This window comes from Sminthopsis crassicaudata, chromosome 4, assembly GCF_048593235.1.
Source record: "Sminthopsis crassicaudata isolate SCR6 chromosome 4, ASM4859323v1, whole genome shotgun sequence".
Taxonomy (NCBI): domain Eukaryota; kingdom Metazoa; phylum Chordata; class Mammalia; order Dasyuromorphia; family Dasyuridae; genus Sminthopsis; species Sminthopsis crassicaudata.
Window position 1 is genome coordinate 12,136,434 of NC_133620.1, and position 21,275 is coordinate 12,157,708.

A 21,275-nucleotide genomic window follows, 5' to 3' on the forward strand; every position below is an offset into this window, starting at 1 on the left:
GCTGGTTCTAGTCCCAGCCTCAGTTCCAACCATACTTCCATTTGGGGGTTTTTCTTTGGATCTTCTCTAATTGTCTCAAGAGGACTCCTGTTCTGCCCCAACTCCTATTTGTTTTAAGGGGCTCTATGTTCACCATGAGGTGCAATTTTATCTTCTTTGTGAAGGAAATCTGGAGAGCTGGAAGTTTCCAAGCTATTCCAAAATCTTTGATGACAGCTTTTAAATTCCTCGAGACGGCTGTCATGTCATCATTTCTCCAAGATTAGACAATATAGGCTTTTCCATCATTCCTTGTGGGACTGAATCAAATGAGATAATATCTGTAAAGTCCTCAGCATAATACCTGGCACACAGTAAATACTTGTTATCTCTTTTCCTCTCTCTGACAGGGTTCCCAGACAACTCTTTATTCCTTGTCATCTTTTTCATCCTCTGATGAGTGGGTCCCAGTGAGCCAGAGTGGGTTCTTTAAAATGCATAGGTGGAGACAAAATCCATCATCTAGATGGGTCTCATGGAATGATTCTTTACTGCGATCAGAGGATCAGACTTCCATTAATTTATCCCAAGATTCCATCGGCCCCTCTTTCTAACCACACACAATCCAGTTAAATCTTTACATCTTTCTTGTGTGAATGACTGCCAACATAATCTCTGCCATCTTGTAAACTTGTGCATTTGATTTCTTTGAGCTCAAAGGAATTTTTTAACACTGTATTTAATACTGTTTAGATTTCATCTTGTTGATTTGGGCCTTGAATTCAGGCCAGAAGAGGTCATTTTAACTCTTGCTTCTGTCATTTATGACATTAACAAACCCTTCCAGTTTTGTTGATCAAAAAAATTGATAAGCATTCCTTTTATCTTTATGCAAATCATGGATAAAAATCAAAATATGACTGGCATGGAACTAGGAAAGATCTTTGAAATGTTTAAATAGGAGTCATTATACTCCTTTTCAAAAGAATTCTGTTTCATCGATGAAATTCAACTAAAGGCTGGATGATCTTGGTAGGACAACATATAAATTCCTTTTTAGGCGCATTTAACCCCTTCATAACTGGACCCTACCATATCTTTTTATCTACCTCACACCTTCATGACTCCATTTCTACACTCTATTTTCTAGCTATACTAGCTTTTTAAATACTTCTTATCACACAACTTTGAAGTCTTTGTACTGGCAGCCTCCAATGCTTAAATTTCACTTCCTCCCTCATCAGAGAATCACCTCAAGATGCAGTCCTACTCTCACCTATATAAAACATCTCCTGATCCCCAACTTTTAGCATCTTCTTTCCCAAAATTATATTTACATTCTCTCTCTCTTTCTGTATATATATATATATATATATATACATATATATACATATATACATATGTATATATATATGCGTGTGTGTATGTATATATACAAACACACACATATAGACACATGTGTTTGTATCCCCCAGTGGAATATAAAAGTTACTTGAAGAAAAATATATTATTTTTATATGATTTTTGCATCCTGCATCCATAGAACAATGCATAGCACAAGGAAATGCTTGTTGATTCATTGGAAAGAGCAAACGAAATTAGCCCTTCACACTGTCTCTATGAAATTTCATCTTCAATTTGGCCCAACATGCTAGCCTACCAAGATGGGCCACCCAACGTGTTAGCAATCTCTCTGCCTCATCTACAAATTTTATAAACATGCTTTCATCTAAGTCATTCAAAACTGTTGAGTAACCCAGAGCCAAGGATGGATCCCAGGGACATTGCACCAGAAACCTTCCTCTAAGTTTATAATAATTATGAACTAATACTTGCTAGGTTCCAGGCACTGTGCTAAGCATTTTACAATTATTATCTTAGTTTATATTAACATAAATGATTACTTTTTGGGTCCAGTCATTTAACAAGTTTAAAATCTGTCAGACTCACTATCATGTACCCCATCTTTCCATCTTGTCTACAAAAAGAGTCAGAGAAACTCTTATGAAATATTTTGTTCAACTTCAAGAAGAGGCATCTATCATGATCCTTGGGTCAAAGTAGTTACCCAATCAAAAAATTGTTAAAAAGGGAAATGAAGTCATTTTGGCCTTACCTAAAATGATTTATAGTGACCACTGCTAACCTTTATAAGTTCTCACAACACTTGGTTCTGCAATTCACCAGCTCTAGACTAATGGTCCCCAGTGTATGGATTGATAAGAGCTGAAGGGTAAGATTAATGAGTTTCTATGAACAATCTCTATAAGATTCCATAAGACTAAGTAGAAAGTTACTGGAGAACCATTCTACTTTTCATGAAAAGGAAGTGAAATCTACAAGCTAGAATCCTGTGAGTGTGACTTCCATTTCTGGCAGGGTTCTAGAATACATGATTATGAGCACTTGGAAAGTGAACCCATGATTGTGAACATTTGGATAGAGGGAAGTCAGAAAGAGAAGTTGCAGCTCTTTCCCAGCTCCCCAAGACTTTCCATCCATTTCTTGTTGAAACTACTTCCAGGGAATGAAAATTCAGAGATTCTAGGGTTGTTGGGAAAAAAGTGTTGATACTGCAGTCTTGTTGTTGACTCCCCCAGACTCTGGAATACCATCTCTTAGAGAAGTATCTGTCCTGAATCAGCCTCCCTGGACATATTTTTCATGGATTCTGTCAGCAGCAGCTCAGAGGAATTTTATAATATTGGAAAGGTGCTTTCTAGCAGTAAAGGTAACATCTGAGGTGGCTTGGCTCTCCAGCCAAGTCACAGAAAAATAAAAAATCTCCCCAAGGATGTCAGAAAATAAAAATACCAGCCAGTAGGGTAGGACATTTTATTCCCCCCAACAAATTCATCTTTCCTATAGTTTGTGTTTCAAACTATTTCTAATCTAGAAAGGGAAGTCTTGTCACAGAAACCACGATATAATCCACAGATAAAAAGTCTCTGACTCATAGAGCACCTTCCTTAAACCTCTTGTTTCTTTATAGATAAGGAAACTGAGGTCCAGAAAAGTTAATGACTTGTATTCACAGTTAGAGGGGGTTGAATCCAGATCCACAGACTCCAAAGTCAAAACTCTTTTTACTATGCTACAAAGAGATGTTAGAATGGTTTTTTAAGAGGAAAGATTGTTTCTTTTTTTGTTTTTCTTTTCTCCATTTTTAATTCCATGCCTGGCACATGGCAGGCACTTAAGAAATAACCACTTAATTAAACTGAATTGTTGCCATCTTTGCCAGAATATGGATAGGATCATCACCAGTGTGACTGTCCAACCTTTCTGGACCCATTGAAGCATTCTGCCACAAGGCAACTCACTCCCCCTCTGTGGACTCTATTTCTCAAAATAAGATTTCACCCTCCAGTTTTTGCCCTTTATCATCAGTCAAGCATTGAGGAAGAGCCATGAAAAACTCCTGCCTTGTACTTCCTAGTCCCATCTCTCTGACAACCTTCCATTTATACCGAATACACATCGTCGATGGACATATTTGACCCGTACTGTCTCCCCCATTAAAATGTAAGTAGAAACCATAGTTTTTGCCTTTCTTGAACTTAGCTTAGTATTTGGACCCGAGTGTTCTAATAATGCTTGTCAACTGACTGATTTCTTGAGAGCAAGACTGAGTTCAAAAGTTGTCATCATTCACATAGACAAAGATTATCTTCCCAACTCAGAACTTAAAACCACAAAGTCACATGGCTTCTTACCTATCAATACATATTACTGAACTGCTTCCCTCTAATGATAATGAGAATCAATTTGTCCAAATAAGAACAGTATTTTTACCATCTAAATTGTAGCTTTCGTAGATGGATTTCAGGGCTACTTCTCTGAATAATTTGTTGCTTTCCATCATCATTCTTGCTGCTTCAGAGTTAACTGCATTGTTTACTGTTGGATTAGAAAGCATAACCTGGAGAAAGACATAAAAAATTCAAGTAAGTATTTTAAATAACCTTTTTCCCCTAGTACATAAATATACCATCTACCAGGGCTGAGGTAGGGGGAGAGAGGAGGACATGGAATGGAAAGGGAACAAACTTCATTTGATTCTGATAAATCCCTGAACCAAAAGTTAAAAATAAAGCAATTTATGAGATTCTCTCCTACCATATTCTGTAAAATGACTGTGGATGATTTGGGAACAAGATTGAATCGGGATGGGCCATAGCAATCCCAGAATAACTTGAGAGTTGGTATCTATCTGGTCTAAGCCACACTGGACCAAGAAGCCTTTCTCTAATCTACTGTTAAGTGGTTAATTTGTCTACAGTGTCTACAGGAGAACCCACTATTTCCCAAGGCAGCCCATTTTGCTTTGGGACAGCTTCATTTATTAGAAAATTGTTTTATTTTCTAAGATCAGTGAATCTCAAGTGATCTCTGATTCTGCCTCTGAGTCCAAGTAGAAAAAAAAAGTTAATCTTCTACAAGAGACTACTAACTTTCACGTTTTGGAACTTGCTGAACTTCCACTTGGCTGAAATATTTTGCCAAATTTTATATTTGATTTGTCTATACTGTATGTGAATATATATACTAAATCCTATACTATATATATAGCATAAATATGTTATATATATTTATGCTATATATATAGTATAGGATACTATATGAAAAATATATATATATACTATGCTAAAAAAATTGATATAACTTCATTATTCAATCAAAAGTTTTAAATTGGCAAGATAAAACATTACTGTAATCTAGTGTGTTTCTGTGCATCTTAACATACATAGCCTCCCTATCCTCAGTTTTCACATCTATAAAATGAGGGAGCTGAGTCTGATGATGTCTCCAGTTCAGCTGGATCCTCGATTGGACATTCTGTGACCCTGTGAACAATGATTCTAATTTCTCCCTCTTCCATTCCACAACTGGATTTCACCAAGACTTAGGAAATGCCAGCCACATGATGCTTTGAAAGACAAAACCATGTTCTGTCCCTCAAGGGGCTTATTTTTGGTGGCCTTTAAAATCCCCTCCCAGAGGCTGACTGATTCTGTGACAGAGCTTTTGGACAAATCACATAAATGCCTGGCAGCCTTAAACAGAACTCATCAGTTCAGCGAGGCCACGGGCTGTTTTTTCCATCATAAAGAAAATGGTCTTTGGCTGCCCCAAAGGCAAATATTTATTCTAAGAATCAGAATTGTATATGGCATGCATTTTGACATACAAAAGTGTACAGAGAAAATGTGGTCGTGGTAGAAGCTATTGAAAGAACCGTAGTGTAGACAGGGGCTCCATTAACCCCTGACAGGGGCTATATAAATAATGGCAATATTTCTCTGATTAAAATCAGCATCTGGTTTTCCAAAAGCAAGGGGAAAAATTATCTTCTAGGAGCTCTTCTGCTGTCATTAGTGTGTTCCTGTTTGGAAAATGGATTCAGATGGGTTTCCAATAGGCACATCATAATGGCGTAAATAAAACTTTCGAATAGATCGGAGTGTATCTTTCAAAGTGGGTGGGAAACAGATGAAACTTGTCTCCAAGAGGATGGTTTGAGGTATTTGTCTTTTTAAAAAGAAGCAGGGGAGAGAGGGAGACTAGCCACCATCTGACATGGAGAGGCACATCTGGTAAAGTTTATTTGGCTTCTTCTAGCCATCTCCTTTTCTGAAGAGCCCCGAACTGCCCCTTTCCAGTTATAACCTAGACATCAACCATTAAGTAATGATACTTAATGATGAAAAAATAGCAGCAAAGTCAATATTAGAAAAAAATACCACAGACACATCCTGCTATAATTCTCTATGTCCTCTTGAAAAGAAGGGAGTTCCATCTATAAGATGACCTTATATTGATTATCTAGAAACAAAGGGACAGAATTTTGAGGGAAGGGATATTTGATTTATGGATCTACAATTAAATCAATAGGCAAGATTTGCTCTAATAGAGTTAAATCTCATAAATTTATGTAAACTTGGAATCTGTGCTCCTGGGACATGGCTTAAACAGGCTCTTCCTCTGCTATTATATATGAGCAAAGGGAAGTTGGCTCAGGAAAGTGAGTAAACAAGGGGGAATGGTTATTCTATTTAGCCAACTAGCTGAAAGTACTTAAAAACATGTTTAATGATGCTTGTAGAAAACTCAAAAATAATAATGAAAATGCTATTAAAGGCTTGTCAGGAAAATGCTCAGTAGAAGTTTTCTTCTGAAAACTGTGATGGATTAGAGAGTAAAAGTTGGAGGAAAAAATCACTTAATTGCTCTGAAACTCAGTTTCTTCATCTCAGTTTCCCATGATCCTAGGATCTGGTCCAATTTCCTCACTTCACCGGTAAGAAATAATGACAAAAAATTATTCGCTTACACTTAGGTTAGAGCGGTTCAGTGGATAGAGTGCCAAACCTGGAGACAGAAATACCTGGACACAATCCAGCCTCAGAGTTTTCCTAATTGTTTGATCCTGGATAAGTCACTTATCTTTATTTCTTTAGTTTCCTCATCAGTAAAATAAGCTGGAAAAAGAAACTGCAAACCATTCCAGTATCTTTGCTAAGAAAACCCCAAATTAGATCATGAAAAGTTTGATATGATCACAATGACTGAACTACAATAACAAAAGCTAAGACACCTACCCTATGCTTCCTGTCACTCATTTTTAAAATAAGAAGGTTGGACTCGATTATAGGATCATAGTTTATTGAAAGGAGAGATTTCAAAGGCCATTCCATCTAATATCCCCATTTTGATAGAAACTGAGGCTCAGAGAAAGCAAGTGATTTTCCCATACAACTTGCTGATGTCCAAGGTGCCTTGCAACCTTTAATTTGTGATCTATGATCCGTGTTTTTCTTTTTCTCTTTGGGAAAAATTACTATTATTACTTTCCCCAAAATGTTTAAAAATTTTTTGTTATTTTCAAATTTAATTGATTGTTTTGTAGTTTAATTTAATAAACATTAAGAACTTATTTTCTGTGCTAAGCACCAGAAATAGCAAAAAAAAGATCCCTGCCCTCAAGGAACTTGTCTTCTATAGAATATAGCATGTACAGAGTGAAGTCAATATGTTTCAAGTCATTTTTATGGCAGGAACTAAAAACTAGAATCAACAGAATCTCCTTCCAATTCTAGCCCTCTATGAGTCTTTTCAGAGGTCCTTATAGCATGGATGATGATGGGAAGATGCTATCTATGCTTGTCCAGCAATATCCTCACAGTGGCAGATTGCTTCCTCTTCCCAATTTGTCCCATATGAACTCAAAGCCCAACTTTGTGGTTTCACCATAGGGTTTTTATAAATGACTTCAATATCATATTTTTGATACTTTAAGTAATAAGTGAGATGAAAATTTCAAATATTAAAGGAAAAATTATATTAGACTTTTCTTACCTGAATAGAAAGCAAGATGCTAGTTAGTGTATAGTTCTTATCCCAAAGATCAGGATTATCTAGAAAGTCTATACATGGTCGGCCAGATATGGGGTCAACTGTTTGGGGAAAAAAACAACATACCAACAATCACTAAAAATGCATTTCTTAAATATCTACTTTGTGCCAGATGCTACGTGCTACAGATGCAAAAATAATTGCTTCTCTCAAGCAGCTTCCAGGTTGTTTAAGGAGAAACATACACAGAGGATCATATATATGTTCCATATAAAAGTAGTGAGGGAACTGCTGGGGGATCAGGAAGGGCTCTTTGTGCCTGGAAAAAAAAGAGATATTCTGGGAGGCAGAGGGAAGCAGCACAATGACGAAGGGGTGGGAGATGGCCAAAGGCCATTCTGACTGGGCCATCCAATGTAGGGGAGTAAAGAACGCTGAAATTGAAGATGAAATTGGCAAAAACTTTAAAAATCAAAGAGTCTGAAGCCAGACATAAGAAAGAACTCTTTAAATTAGTTGGTGGAGTAAGAAAGTGCCCCAATGGGATTTTCACAGAGACAATCACTTTGTCTGGAAAGTTAACTGAAATTTTGCAATGAAGAAACCAGTAGGAGGCTGTGGCAACAATTTAGATGAGAGTTGCTAAGGACTTGACTTAGTGTAGTATATAAGGGAGGGACTTGTAAAGACAACCAGTAAATTGTTCCCTTGTCACAGTGTCAAGGGCAGAGGATTTGCTTGATACTCACTCATCTGCATCTTACCATTTGGGTGGAAGGGAATACAACTAAATGTCACAACTGGAGGGACACTGTTGTACTTCACTGAAAACTGCAGGATCAAAGGGAATGTAAATCCTGGGATAAAGAAACAAAAGTTACGCCATCCATAACTACTTAATTATAAAATGGAGTTTCTCCAATAAAGAGTATAATGACTCTGTCCTCCCACCATTCCCTTTGTGGATCTTTCATGAGAAAATAGTCCCCAAAATACCCAGAAGGAAAGGACAAAAGGCCCAGAAGGAGGGAAATAAGCGATATAATTTTGTTACAAATGGCTTCAGCTTAACATCTGCCTAGAAAAACAAGCACATAATAAAATGTTATCTCTTTTTGTATAATACTTTTTTTGTCCTCCATTGTATATTGAAACAATTGTTTGTTGATGATTAAATTCATAGTCCAAAAGAAAAAAGTTGACAATTTAAAAAAATAAAAATCTTTAACTATAAAAGAAAATCAACAATTTCATGGAATTTTGTTCACGAAGATGGCTAAAAAGTATGTTTTTTTCTTAGATGTGAGTTATAGTTATGTAATTTTTTTAAAAATGTAATGAGTAAAAACAAGACATCTCCAAGATCTAAATTGTGTTCAAATGACATGAGTGTTTTATTGGAAAACATCTAGATTTTCTTCGTGACATCTGAAAATTCTGGGGAAAAATCTTTGATAAATGTAATCAGAGAAATAATACTTGACAAGAAGGGGGGAAGCTAATTATATAGCAAGAGCAAAGGATGGCCATCCTTTGGACAGATCTTCTGCTCTGTCATTACTCATGCTCTATCAAGATGTAAAATGGAAATCACCCACCATGATGAGGAGGCACCCAAAAGGGAAGCAGGATAGTAAGGCATGGCTATACATTATCCTTTTCATTCTTAGGTGAGGATATAATAGATGCTTTGAAGTATTATGGTATTCTCTAATTTTACAGCATGCTTTTTATTATGCAATTTAATATTTCGATGATATTATTATATTATCAAACATCATTTATAATTTACTTGGGATTTGGGGTAATTTGTGTATATCCTGTTCTGCATACATAGAAGCATAGCTACATAGTCTGCTCCAAGAGGACCGAGACTTGGTCTTACCTAGACATTGTTCCTCCCTCAGGTGCCCATGGAGGGGTGCTGCTCACAATAAATGTTTAAGAAAACGTGTCCCATTAACATACTGTTGACAGAAGTATGGAGTGATCTAATTGTTCCAGCTATCAATTTGGAATTATATACAAAAACTGATGAAATTGTCCATATAAGTGGACCAAATGCTATCCCTAGATCTATCTCTGAAGGCGTCAAGGATAGAAACAAAGGACCAACCTATACCAAAATATCTGTAGTTAAGTTCTTTGTGTTAGGAAATGGGGTGGGGGAGGAGGAGAATAAGTGCCTCTCAAAGAATGACTAAAAAAAGAAATCTGTGGCATATGAATGAAATGGAACATTATCATGCAGAGAAATGCAGATATGAGAAATTCAGAGAAACTCAAAAAGATTTGTATGAAGTGATACAGACCTAATAGAACCAATATACACACTGATAACAGAAATAGACAACATCACTAAAAGGAAGTGAAATTCTGAGAAACTGCAAAGTCATTGAATGAACAGGTAAAGCCTATGGACCTCTCCCCATCCCCAACCCCTCATTGCAGAGACACATTGCAGAGACTCTTAGGACAGAATGCTGAGCACCACACCAATCAGATACCTCTGACTTTCTTGCTCAGTTTTCCAATGTGTGGGAAAGAGTTGAAATGTTTTTAACATAAAAACCAAAACAAGCAACAAAATGTGCTTTTAAAATAAAACTTAAAAGGCATGCTCGTTTCTTAATAGCAAATCACAAACCTTCCCAATCTGTATGCTTCAGACCTTCAATTTCAGCTATCCATTTGAGTAAATCATCAGTTAGTGGAGTCACAGTTATGCCCTTCAAAAAGAAAAAATAATAAGCAATCAGAAAAACCTACAAATGTTTAAATGTGAAAATGATGAATAATGATTTGCCCTGATTTATGTCTGATATATGTTTATGTTCAAGATTTTTGGTTTGTGGCAAAAATCAACTTGCTAGTAGTGTGATTCTAGAAAGGTCACTTCAGTACTGTTTCCCTCAGTTTCTTCATTTATAAAATACTGATAATAATAGCACTTACCTCAAAAAATTATGATAAAGCTCAAATGAGATAATATATGCCAAAAGCTTTGCAAAACTTAAGGCACTACAGAATACTATTATTTTTATTATTAATCCCAAAGTTTTGTGAATATCATCACCATTATAATCAACATAGTAGTAGTAATAGTAATAGCTAACATTTATATAGAGCTTATGTATGGGTCAGGTACTGTGCTAAGCACTTTTCAAATATCATCTCAAACGCTCGCTGTTTATATGTTATCATTGTTATTCTTACATCTAGAGCTGAAAAGGACCTTTGAGATCATCTAATTTATCCCCCTCATCTTATAGGTGAATAAGTTGAACCCCAGATAGGGTAGGTTATGTATCCAAAGATGCACAGATTATAACTGGTGGAGTTGGGATTCAAACACAGACTGGGATTCCAAAATCAGCATTTTCCTCCTGTACCATACTACATTTTTATTCATATATTTCCAGGTTAGATTTTAAGTTTCCAGGGGACAAGGTCAGTTTTGATTTTGTCTTTGTATTCCCAGTGCATGAGTCACTGGCAACAGCAAGGAATACCAAGTAGAAAGCCAACCTTCTCCACTGGTGCTCTTTTGATGAAGGAGAAGGTTGGTTGGACCACTTCTTCTGAGTTTGGAAGGACATAGATAGAAGTCACAAAGGATGAACAAACATGGATGGCTGCAATGTGCATCTTTGAACGGAAATCCATAACTCATGAGATCCAAGACCCATTGGAAAATTTGAGTATTCCCAGCATCTAGCCCATACTATGTACATAGGAAGATGGATTCAGAAAGGGAAAAGGCGCAGGTGGACTAAAGCCTTTATTTCTAATGAAATAACTATGGTGGAGTAAAGATAGGAACTCTTCCCCCAAACTGCTCCAAATTTCTTTAAATAATGACTCTCTAAGAGCAATAAGGAGGGAAAGGGATCCACATGCACAAAATGTTGTCCTTTTTGTGGTGGCAAGAAACTGGAAACTGGATGCCCATCAGTAGGGGAGTGGCTAAATAAGTTATGGTATATGAATGTTATGGAATATTATTGTTATTTAAGAAATGATCAGCAGGATAATTTCAAAGAGACTTGGGGATACTTACATGTTGAGCAGAACCAGGAGATCATTGGACATGGCAACAGCAAGATTATATGATGATCAATTCTGATGGATGTGACTCTTTTTAACAATGACTTGAGTCAGGTGAATTCCAATGATCTTGTGCTGAAGAGAGCCATCTATACCCAGAGAGAGGACTGTGGGAACTGAGCGTAGACCACAACAAAATATTTTCACTCTTTTTTGTTGTTGTTTGCTTGCTTTTGGTTTTTCTCATTTTTTTTTCCTTTTTGTTCTGATTTTTCTTGTGCAGTATGATATTTGTGGAAATATGTATAGAAGAATTGCACATGAATAATCTATATTGGATTAGTCATTATCTAAGGAAGGGGGTGGGGAAAAGGAGGGGAAAATTTGGAACAGAAGGTTTTGCAAGGATGAATGCTGAAAATTATCTATGCATGTGTTTTGAAAATAAAAACTTAATTAAAAAAGAATAATGATTCTATAAATAAATGTTAGAGCATCAGAACACTCCAAAAGACAAAATAGAACATTTTCCAGCTGAAGCCACCTTAGAAGCTCAGCAGAGGAGGTTTGTTGCACCATGGTGGAGTCCAGCATACTGTCCCAGTGCAGAATGTAGGGCAGTAGCAATACTGGAGGGTTCCATACTTCTTAGGCCAGAGACACCAAGGAAAGCCTAGACGGTCTGCAGAAAAAGTCTGAAGAACCAGAGTGGGACTACAGGGTAAAATCCCAGGGTAGGTCTGACCCCAGGTCTAGCCAGGACCTCAGCATCACTAAGGTGGGACCTCTGAATCAGCACCAGTGGTGGATGCTTCTGCATACCTCAACTCGGTAACACTAGGGAAGACTTGGAAGGTCAGTGGAAAGGGTCTGCGGCAATGGAGTGGTGAATCACACCAGATCTTATAGGTTGAATGAGGCAGGGACACATCTAACAACTCCAGAGCAGAAAGGACTGTGGTGAGCTTGTGGTCACCTTATAACCACATTTCTAGGAGGATTTCTGAAAATAGCTACACAGAAATCCCTAAATCTTTGGACAATGAATCCTCAACCCTGGAAATAGAGCTCTAATTTAACAAAGACTTAAAAGCAGAGTAATAGGCTAGGGAAATGAGTAAAAAATTTAAAAAAATGTTTCTGACCATTGAAAGTTATTATGGTGAGAGGGAGGATCAAAACACATTCAGAAGATAACAAAGTCATAACTTCTACATTCAAAGCCTCTGAGAAAAATAAGAATTGGGTTCAGGCCACAGATGAGCTCAAAAGGAATTTTGAAAACCAAGTAAGAGAGATAGAGGAAAAAGTAAGGAAAGAATTGAGGTGCAAAAAGGAAATACAAAAAAAGTAGTGAGAAGAATGTTTTAAAAAAGCAAAGTTGGCTATTTGGAAAGGAGGTACAAAAGCTCACTGAGGAAAATAATTCCTTAAAAATATAATTGCACAAATGGAAACTAATGACTATGAGAAATTAAGATACAATAAAGCAAAATAAAAAAATGGAAAATAGAAAAAAAATGTGAAATATCTCATTGGAAAAACAACTGTCCTAGAAAATAGACCCAGGAGAGATAATTTAAAAATTATTGGTTGTTTCTGGGGGTAGAGCCAAGATGGTAAGTGAAGCCAGGAAATTGCTTGAGCTCTTCCAATTTCTCTCAAAAATCACATTAAACCAAACCTCTGAACAGAGTCTGGCTGGATAAAACCACTCTCCAGCTCAAGCTAGACTGGAAAAACTTCAAGAAAGGTCCCTCAGTGGCCTGAAGAGACAAGAACTGATGCTAAGTGAGGTGAGCAGAACCGGGAGATCATTGTACATGGCAACAAGAAGTTTATATGATGATCAATTATGATGGACGTGGCTCTCTTCAACAATGAGATGATTCAGACCAGTTCCAATGGTCGTGTGATGAAGAAAGCCATCTACATCCCGAGAGAGAACTGTGGGAATTGAGACAAAAGCATTTTCACTCTTTTTTGTTGTTGTTTGCATTTTTATTTTTTCCACATTTTTTCCTTCTTGATCTGATTTTTCTTGTGCAACAAGATAACTGTATAAATATGTATGTGTATATTGGATTTAACATATATTGGACTACCTGCCATCTGGGGAGGGAGTGGGGAGGAAGGAAAGATTTGAAACAGAAAGTTTTGCAAGGGTCAATGTTGAAAAATTACCCATGCATATGTTTTGTAAATAAAAAGCTTTAATAAAAATTAAAATAATTAAAATAATTAAAAATAATTATGTGTGCATTTATGGGATTTAACATATATTTCTACCATGTTTAACATATATTGGACTATTTGCCATCTAGGGGAGGGGGTGGAGGAAAGGGGAAACTGGAACACAAGGTTTTGCAAGGGTTAATGTTGAAGAATTATCCATGCATGTATTTTGAAGAATAAAAAGCTTTAATAAAGAAAAAAAAAAAAGAAAAAAGAAAAACATTTTCAGAAAAAAAAAAAAAAAAAAAAGATCATTCACTGAGGGGAAAAGGATGTTCAGCCCAGCTCAGATAAGACTCTCAGAAAGCCAATGTGAAGGTTTTAATCACAGTAAATTAGCGACTAAGACCCTCAGTGCTGGCTCAACAGAAGAGCAAATCAGTGGGACAGTTTCCAATTCTAGCTCATAAGGCTGTTTCCTGAAAAGAGCAGGCAAAGCTATTCTCTGCAAATACAAGGGGCCATTGTGTTCGAAGCCAAGGCTCAGAGCTGCACAGGAGCCTTGGGTAACAACACCTTTACCTCAGGATCACAGTCCAACCATAAAAGTAAAAAAGGAAATGGCAAAAGAAAAGGAAAGAAATTTTGAAGAAACAGAAAAGAACTTTGACCATAGAAAGCTACTATGGTGACAAGGCAGACCAAAATACAAACTCAGATGAGGGCAAAATGTGCACAGAAGAAACCTCAAAGAGTGATATGAATTCTTCTCAAGCTCAAAGAGGCTTTCTGGAACTGCTCATAAAAGATTTTAAAAGGCAAATAAGAGAGGTAGAAGAAAAAATGAGAAAGGAAGTGAGAGGTGTGCATGAGGGAGTCAACAGCTTGGAAAAGGAAGGAAACAATTGTCTGAAGAAAACACTTTCAAAAGTAGAATTAACCAAACGGAAAAAGAAATATATAGGCTAACTGAAGAAAATCACACATTAAAAACTAGAATATAGTAAATGAAAGCTAATGATTCTTTGAGATAGCAAGAATCTGTCAAACTTTTTTAAAAAATAAAAAAATGGAAGAAAATGTGAAATACTTCATTGGAAAAACAGCCAACCTGAAAAATAGATCCAAAAGAGACAATTTAAAAATGATTGGCTTACCTGAAAGCCATGACCAGAAAAAAAGCCTGGATAACATTCCTCAAGAGTTCATTAAGCAAAATTGCCCCAATATTCTAGAAACAAAAAGGGAAATACTCATTGAAAAAATCCATCAATCGTTAAGAGAAGGAAAACCCCAAGAAACATTGTTGTGAAAAGCCAGAATTATAACCTCAAGGAAAAAATACTGCAAGCTTCCAGACAAAAATCATTCTAATATCATCTGACACAGAAAGACACATGCAGAATAAAGGTAAAAGACTGCAACAGAATTTATTATGCTTTAGCTAAAGCAAAATAAGCAGAAGTAGCAATTCTGAAATCAGATAAAGCAAAAATTAAAATAAAGCTTATTAAAAGAGGTAAGGGAAGAAAGTAGATCTGGAAAAGGAGCACTGTTAACAATGAAGTAATAACAATATAAATGTGTATGCACCAAATGTTAGAGCAGCCAAATTCCTAGAGAAGATTTTAAGCCACTTATAGGAAGAAATAGACAGCAAGACTATCTTAGTGGGGCACCTCAAGTTTTCCGTTTCAGAATCAGACAAATCTAAACACAAAAGAAACAAGAAACAAAGGAGATTAATAAAATCCTAGAAAATGTAGATATAATAGACCTCTGGAAAAAAAATTAAATAGGGCAGAAAGGAATACACCTATTTCCTCAGCAGTACATGGCACCTTCACAAAAAACTGACCATGTATTAGGATATAAAAACTTCACAATCAAATGCAGAAAGGCAGAAATAGTGTTTTCTTTTCAGACCACAATGAAATAAAATTATATTCAATAAAGAGTCAGAGGAAGAAAGACTAAAAACTTATTGGAAATTAAGTAATCTAATTATAAAAAAGAGTGGGTCAATTAACAAATCACAGAAACAATGCACAATTTCATTCAAGCAAATCCATTTGCTAAAATATTAGCAAAGTGATTATAGAAACTTATCATCAGGATTTGACCAAATGGGATTTATACCAGGAATACAGGGCTGGTTCAAATCAGGAAAGCTATTCTCATAATTGACCATATCAATAACAAAACCAGGAGAAATCATATGATAATCTTCATAGATGCAGAAAATGCTTTTGACAAAATACAGCATTCTGTCCTATTAAAAACACTAGAAAGCATAGGATAAAAGGAGCTTTCCTTAAAATAATAAGCAGTATCTATCTATCTAAAACCAACAGCAAGCATTATTTGTAATGGAGAGAAGCTGGATACATTCCCAGTAAGATCAGGGATGAAATAAGGATACCCATTATCACTATTATTCAACAGTGTTGGCTTTAACAATAAGTAAAGAAAATGAAATTAAAAGAATTAGAATAGGCAATGAGGAAATAAAACTATCAATCGTTGTAGATGATATAATGTTATACTTAAAGAATCCCAGAAAATCATCCAAAAACCTGATTGAAATAATTAACAACTTTAACAAAGTTGTAAGATATAAAATAAATCTATGCAAATCATCAGTATTTCTATATATTACTGACAAAGTCCATCAGCAAGAGATAGAGAAATTCCATTTAAAATTATTGTAGACAAAATAAAATACTTGGGAGTCTACCTGAAGAGACAAAACCAAAAACTATATGAACACAATTACAAAACACTTCTCACACAAATAAACTCAGATCTAAAAAATATCAATTGCTCATGGGTAGGCTGAACTAATATAATAAAAATGATAATTCTGCCTAACTCGATCTTCTTTTTCAGTGTCATAGCAATCAAATTGCCAAAAAAATTTCATGGAATTAGAAAGAAAAAACAAAAATTCATCTGGAAGAGCAAAAAGTAAAGAATATCAAAGGAACTCTTATTTGAGACCTGCAAGTGATCATTATTTACCTAGCTTAGCAATTGGTGACTTTTAGGTTCAATGGAGTCAAGGTCTATAAAACTATTAAGTGGCATTTAATCTAGGTGCTATTATTGAGACGAAGAATATAAGAATATAACAGAATGCATTCAGATAAGACTTTAACATCTGAAAAGTAGCAGATTCAGTGGAGAGAAGTCCAGTCTTGAATGAAGGAAGACCTGGATTCAATTCTCACCTCTGATTTATATTAGCTGTGTGACTCTGGGTCCTTTCTTCCCTGGACTACCCTCTAAAATTATAGATTACAAAACAGGTACTTTTTTGCTTTGGAAACAGAAATTTGTTTATTAGCAGTTCCAACACCAAAAAATCACAAATCTGGTCCAAAATAAATTAAGAACTTTTTAGAAAAGCATAAGAATGTTAGCATTAGAAAGGATATTAGAGGTCATACATTTGATTCATAATCATCATTGGTCTCTTCTAAAACAACAACCCCCTGTACCTCAGTTTCTTCGATTCTCAAATAAGGAAGTTGGGTTACAAGATAATAACACTAAGAATAGTTCCTGTTCATATAGTGAGTTCCAGTTTACAAAGTACCTTCTTTCATGTTTTTTTTTTTTTTAATCCAATGTAGATAGCCTATAAAGTCCCCTCCAAATCTCAAAATCAGGATCTGTAGAAGAGTTCTCTACCCTGCAGGGATGGGAAGCTCACTACCTCCTGTGGCAGTCCATTCCATGGCTGGACATTTCCAAGCCATCTTTGTCATTTGGGCTTTTAAGACCATACTCAGAGTCAATTTCAAGCTGGAAGGCACGTCCACTTCAATCAATCAATATCTCTCTCTCTCTCTCTCTCTCTCTCTCTCTCTCTCTCTCTCTCTCTCTCTCTCTCTCTCTCTCTCTCTCTCTCTCTCTCTTTTTTTTTTTTTTTTTTTTTTTTTGCTGAGGCTAGTGTTAAGTGACTTGCCCAGGGTCACACAGCTAGGACTTGTCTGAGTGTCTGAGACCAAATTTGAACTCAGGTCCTCCTGACTTCAAGGCTGGTGCTCTATCCACTGCGCCACCTAGCCGCCCCTCAATCTCATTTTAAAGATAAGGCAAGGGAAGCCCAGAAAGTTTAAGTGACTTGCCTCAGTTTACACAAGAAGCCAGTCGTGCTTCCAAAATTTGAACCCAGGACTTCTAGCTCTTAGTCCTGGGATCATTCCATTGTACTGCAAAGGCCAGAGAGAAAAGAGCAAGATTTACAAAACAAAACTGAGCAGCACAAACGGCCGGCCCCCAGCCCCACGGCCCCCCCTTTGCCCTCCCATCCCCATCCCTCCTACTCACGAATAGCTCTTGTTCTTGAAGCTCCATATATTCTTTCTCCAGCAAATAGTAAGACCTGCAATGCATGATGGGGCTGCAGGGGTGCGGGCGCCGAGCCCCCCACGAGCTTGCTCCCAAATTGGCTCAAGGGCGGATGTCCTGCCAGCGCTTCCCCGAGCCGTCCCCCGAGGGCCTCCCCACTCTTTCCAAGGGGAGGAAGGCCTCGGTCCCGGGCTGCTCCCGGGCTGAGGATGGGTGGCCCAAGGGTGCTTGGGAGAGCAAACACCTTGCTGGCGATGGGCTCTCGCGGCGGTTGGGCTGCGTCGCCTCTCAGGCCAGGGCAGAGGGGGGTGTCCAAGGAGCTGCAGAGCCTCATTCGGGGTGAGCCCGCCCACGGGACCGCGGGGAGGGAGCCCCAGGTGTATGCGCCTGCTGTGGACAGACTCAGGTCAGAGGAAGATGATGGAGAGCGGGGATGGATGGAGGGCTTGTGGGACCACCTTAGATTGGTGTTGTGGTCGTTGCTCTGGGGAAATGGTTACCCTGGCAACCACCGGGGGGAGGGACGAGAAACCTCCGCCTTCTCCAATCAGCCAAGGGAGAAGGCGGGCGGTTCCAGTTCCGAGCCAGTCATCCAACGGACCCGCTATGAAAAGGCGGGGATTATCCTACTCTGCAGAGAGGCCGGTGTCCCGACTACCGGAGGGCGCCGAGCATCATCCGGGAGCTCCCGGCAAGGGAGAGTCAGGGGCTGAGGACTCAGCGTGCTCGGACCGTGGATCTAGAGCTGGGGCCCTTGGGCATCCCTGGAGCCCCCCTTTTTCTATATGAGCCAGACCCCAACGGTCCGACTCAGTGGTTCGGAGCTCCAACCCATTGAGCCCAAGTCTCAGGACAAGAGAGCATTGGAAATGTTCTTAGAAATCCAAATATTTCAGTTAAGAAGGTAGAACGCAGGAGGAGGAAGGCAGCTGGGAACCCTTCAGTGCCAGTTAGGACAAGAGGGAGAGGCTGGCGAAACAGAGAACCCAAGCTCCCAGGCTTTAGAATAAGAGAATGTCCGAGCTGGCTCTAGAACAAGGAATATAGAACGTTAAGTTAAAGGTGAGAACCTAAGGAACACGGGATGATAGAATAAGGAACGGAGGATGCAAAATCTTGAAACAAGTTAGAGCTGGAAGGGAACGTAGAACAGTAACACAAGAAGGAGTGACGTCTAGCAGGGGATAGCAGAGATAAAGGGAAACAGAAACATAGAAGGGTGCAGAGGGAAGGCCTTTCACCACAAAGGACATGGATGAAGGCAGAGCAGAAAGGGTCCTTAGAGGGATAGAATAAGGGGCACAGAAGCAACAAAGGTGCAGGAAGGCTCCTTGGAGTGATAGAATAAGGAAAATGTAGGAATAAAGGTGTAAGAAGGATCCTTCGAGTGATTGAATAAGGAGCATAGAAGGAATTAAGGCACAGGAAGGATCCTTACAATGATGGAATAAGGAGCATAGAAGAATAAAGGTGCAGGAAGAGTCCTTAGAGAGCTAGAATAAGGAACCCAGAAGGAATAAAGACACAGGAAGGATCCTTGGAGTGATAGAATAAGGAACACAGAAGGAATTAAGGCACAGGAAAGATCCTTAGAGTGATAGAATAAGGAGCATAGAAGAATAAAGATGCAGGAAGGCTCCTTGTAGTGACAGAATAAAGAACACAAAAGAATAAAGATGCAGGAAGGCTCCTTGTAGTGACAGAATAAGGAACACAGAAGAAAAAAAAGGTGAATGCAGGAAATGTCCTTTGAGTGGTAGAATAAGGAACATAGACGAATAAAGGTGCAGGAAGGCACCCAACACCACAAGTTCTAAAAACAAGGGAGAAGATAAGAGCTGGAAGGGATTCTTGATGTATAGCATGCAGGAACAAGGAACATAGAACAGTAGTGCAAGAAGGGAGTGATGGAGAGGAATGTCTAGCACAGGATATCAGAAGTAAAAGGGAACTTAGAAACATAGAAGGATGGAGCAGGGAGTCCCTTCATCACATCAAATGTTAGCTAGCATAGGCCATAAATAATGGCAGAGAAAGAAGGGTCCTTATAGAGATAGAATAAAGAACATGGAAGGAATAAAAGCAAGGAAGGGTTCTTAGAATGCTAGAATAAAGAAGACACCCAACAGCACAGGCTATAAAGATTTAGGAGATCAGAGATCAGGAGGAGAGCTTAGAGACTATGGAGGTCCACTATTTAATAGAGGAGAAAAATGAAAATAGCCAAGCTATCTATCTATTTATCTATCCATCCATCTGCCCACCTGTCTTTCTATCTATCCATCCACCCATCCATCATCTATCTATCTATCTATCTATCTATCTATCTATCTATCTATCTATCTATCTATCTATCTATCTATCTGTCCTATCTAGATTGATAGGAAATAGCAAAAACAGAATTCAGATACAATTGTTATTATGGAAGTGAGTTGGGGTAAAGGGGAGGAAGACCATCTTTCATTCAATAAATGTTTGCTGATTGATTACATATGGAGTCAAGGGAATGGGAACCAAATCCCATGGCCACTTCTGACTAGCTCTGTGGCAAGTCATTCACACACTCTGGAGTTTTTTAACATGAGGGAATTGTATTTCCATAATCACTGAGGTTGCTTCATATTCTACATTTTTTCATTTAGTCCCTCCAGATCCAGTTCTCTTTCCCTAACCCTACATTCCTCCCATTCCTTCTCTTCTTTGTGTATAAATCAATTAGCTTTGTCACAGTGAAATGAAGGGACTGAACTGCCTTTCCCACTCTAGCAACCATGATTTTTACAAAATTCTGAGAATGATTCTTTTACTCAACAGTTCCAGGCACTTGGAAACATTCCATAAGTAGGTGGGTTCCAAAAGGGAAGTTAGTTTGACACTGTTGCTTTTAATCAATCCAGCTTTATATCCCAATGACAATGTAACTATTCAAACTAGCCCTGCCTCATTTTCTTTAATAGTGACTATCCCCTCACTATGATATCTGTGTGTATGTCTGTGTGCGGGTGTGTTTCTAGATATACCCCCCCTCCATAGCAATCATTTATGAAGCAAATAACATGTGCAAAATCTATATGGAAAAAAGGCAGAGTATAGCCTGGAATCCAACTGAACTGTCCTAATATCCACCTCAAAAAACAAAAACAAAACTTTAAAATAACTTAAAATCAAATTGTGGAGCCACAGTGCCAACAAAAGGTCAGGGTGAGACATTTTTCCCATCTAAGACAATTTAGGAGGTCTGTTTGTTTGTTTTGTTTTTGTGGTTTTTTGTTGTTGTTGTTTTTCCTGAGGCTGGGGTTAAGTGACTTGCCCAGGGTCACACAGCTAGGAAATGTTAAGTGTCTGAGTTCAGATTTGAACTC

General features: G+C 37.8%; 1 protein-coding gene across 2 annotated transcripts in view; it reads right to left on the minus strand.

Annotated features, from left to right (window-relative positions):
- Positions 1-18,750, minus strand: part of UBE2U (ubiquitin conjugating enzyme E2 U) — a 75,119-nt gene extending 56,369 nt beyond the window's left edge. The window contains exons 1-5 of one of the 2 annotated variants that reach the window (XM_074265745.1): positions 17,893-18,750; positions 9,983-10,064; positions 8,100-8,192; positions 7,339-7,436; positions 3,775-3,901 (exon numbers count right to left, since the gene is read on the minus strand). In XM_074265745.1, coding sequence (XP_074121846.1) covers positions 3,775-3,901; positions 7,339-7,436; positions 8,100-8,192; positions 9,983-10,064; positions 17,893-17,958 — 466 coding nt within the window. In that variant the 5' untranslated portion in view covers positions 17,959-18,750. The remainder of the gene's footprint in view (positions 1-3,774; positions 3,902-7,338; positions 7,437-8,099; positions 8,193-9,982; positions 10,065-17,892) is intronic. The other variant, XM_074265746.1, reaches the window with a different exon arrangement.
- Positions 18,751-21,275: the final 2,525 nt, after the last annotated feature.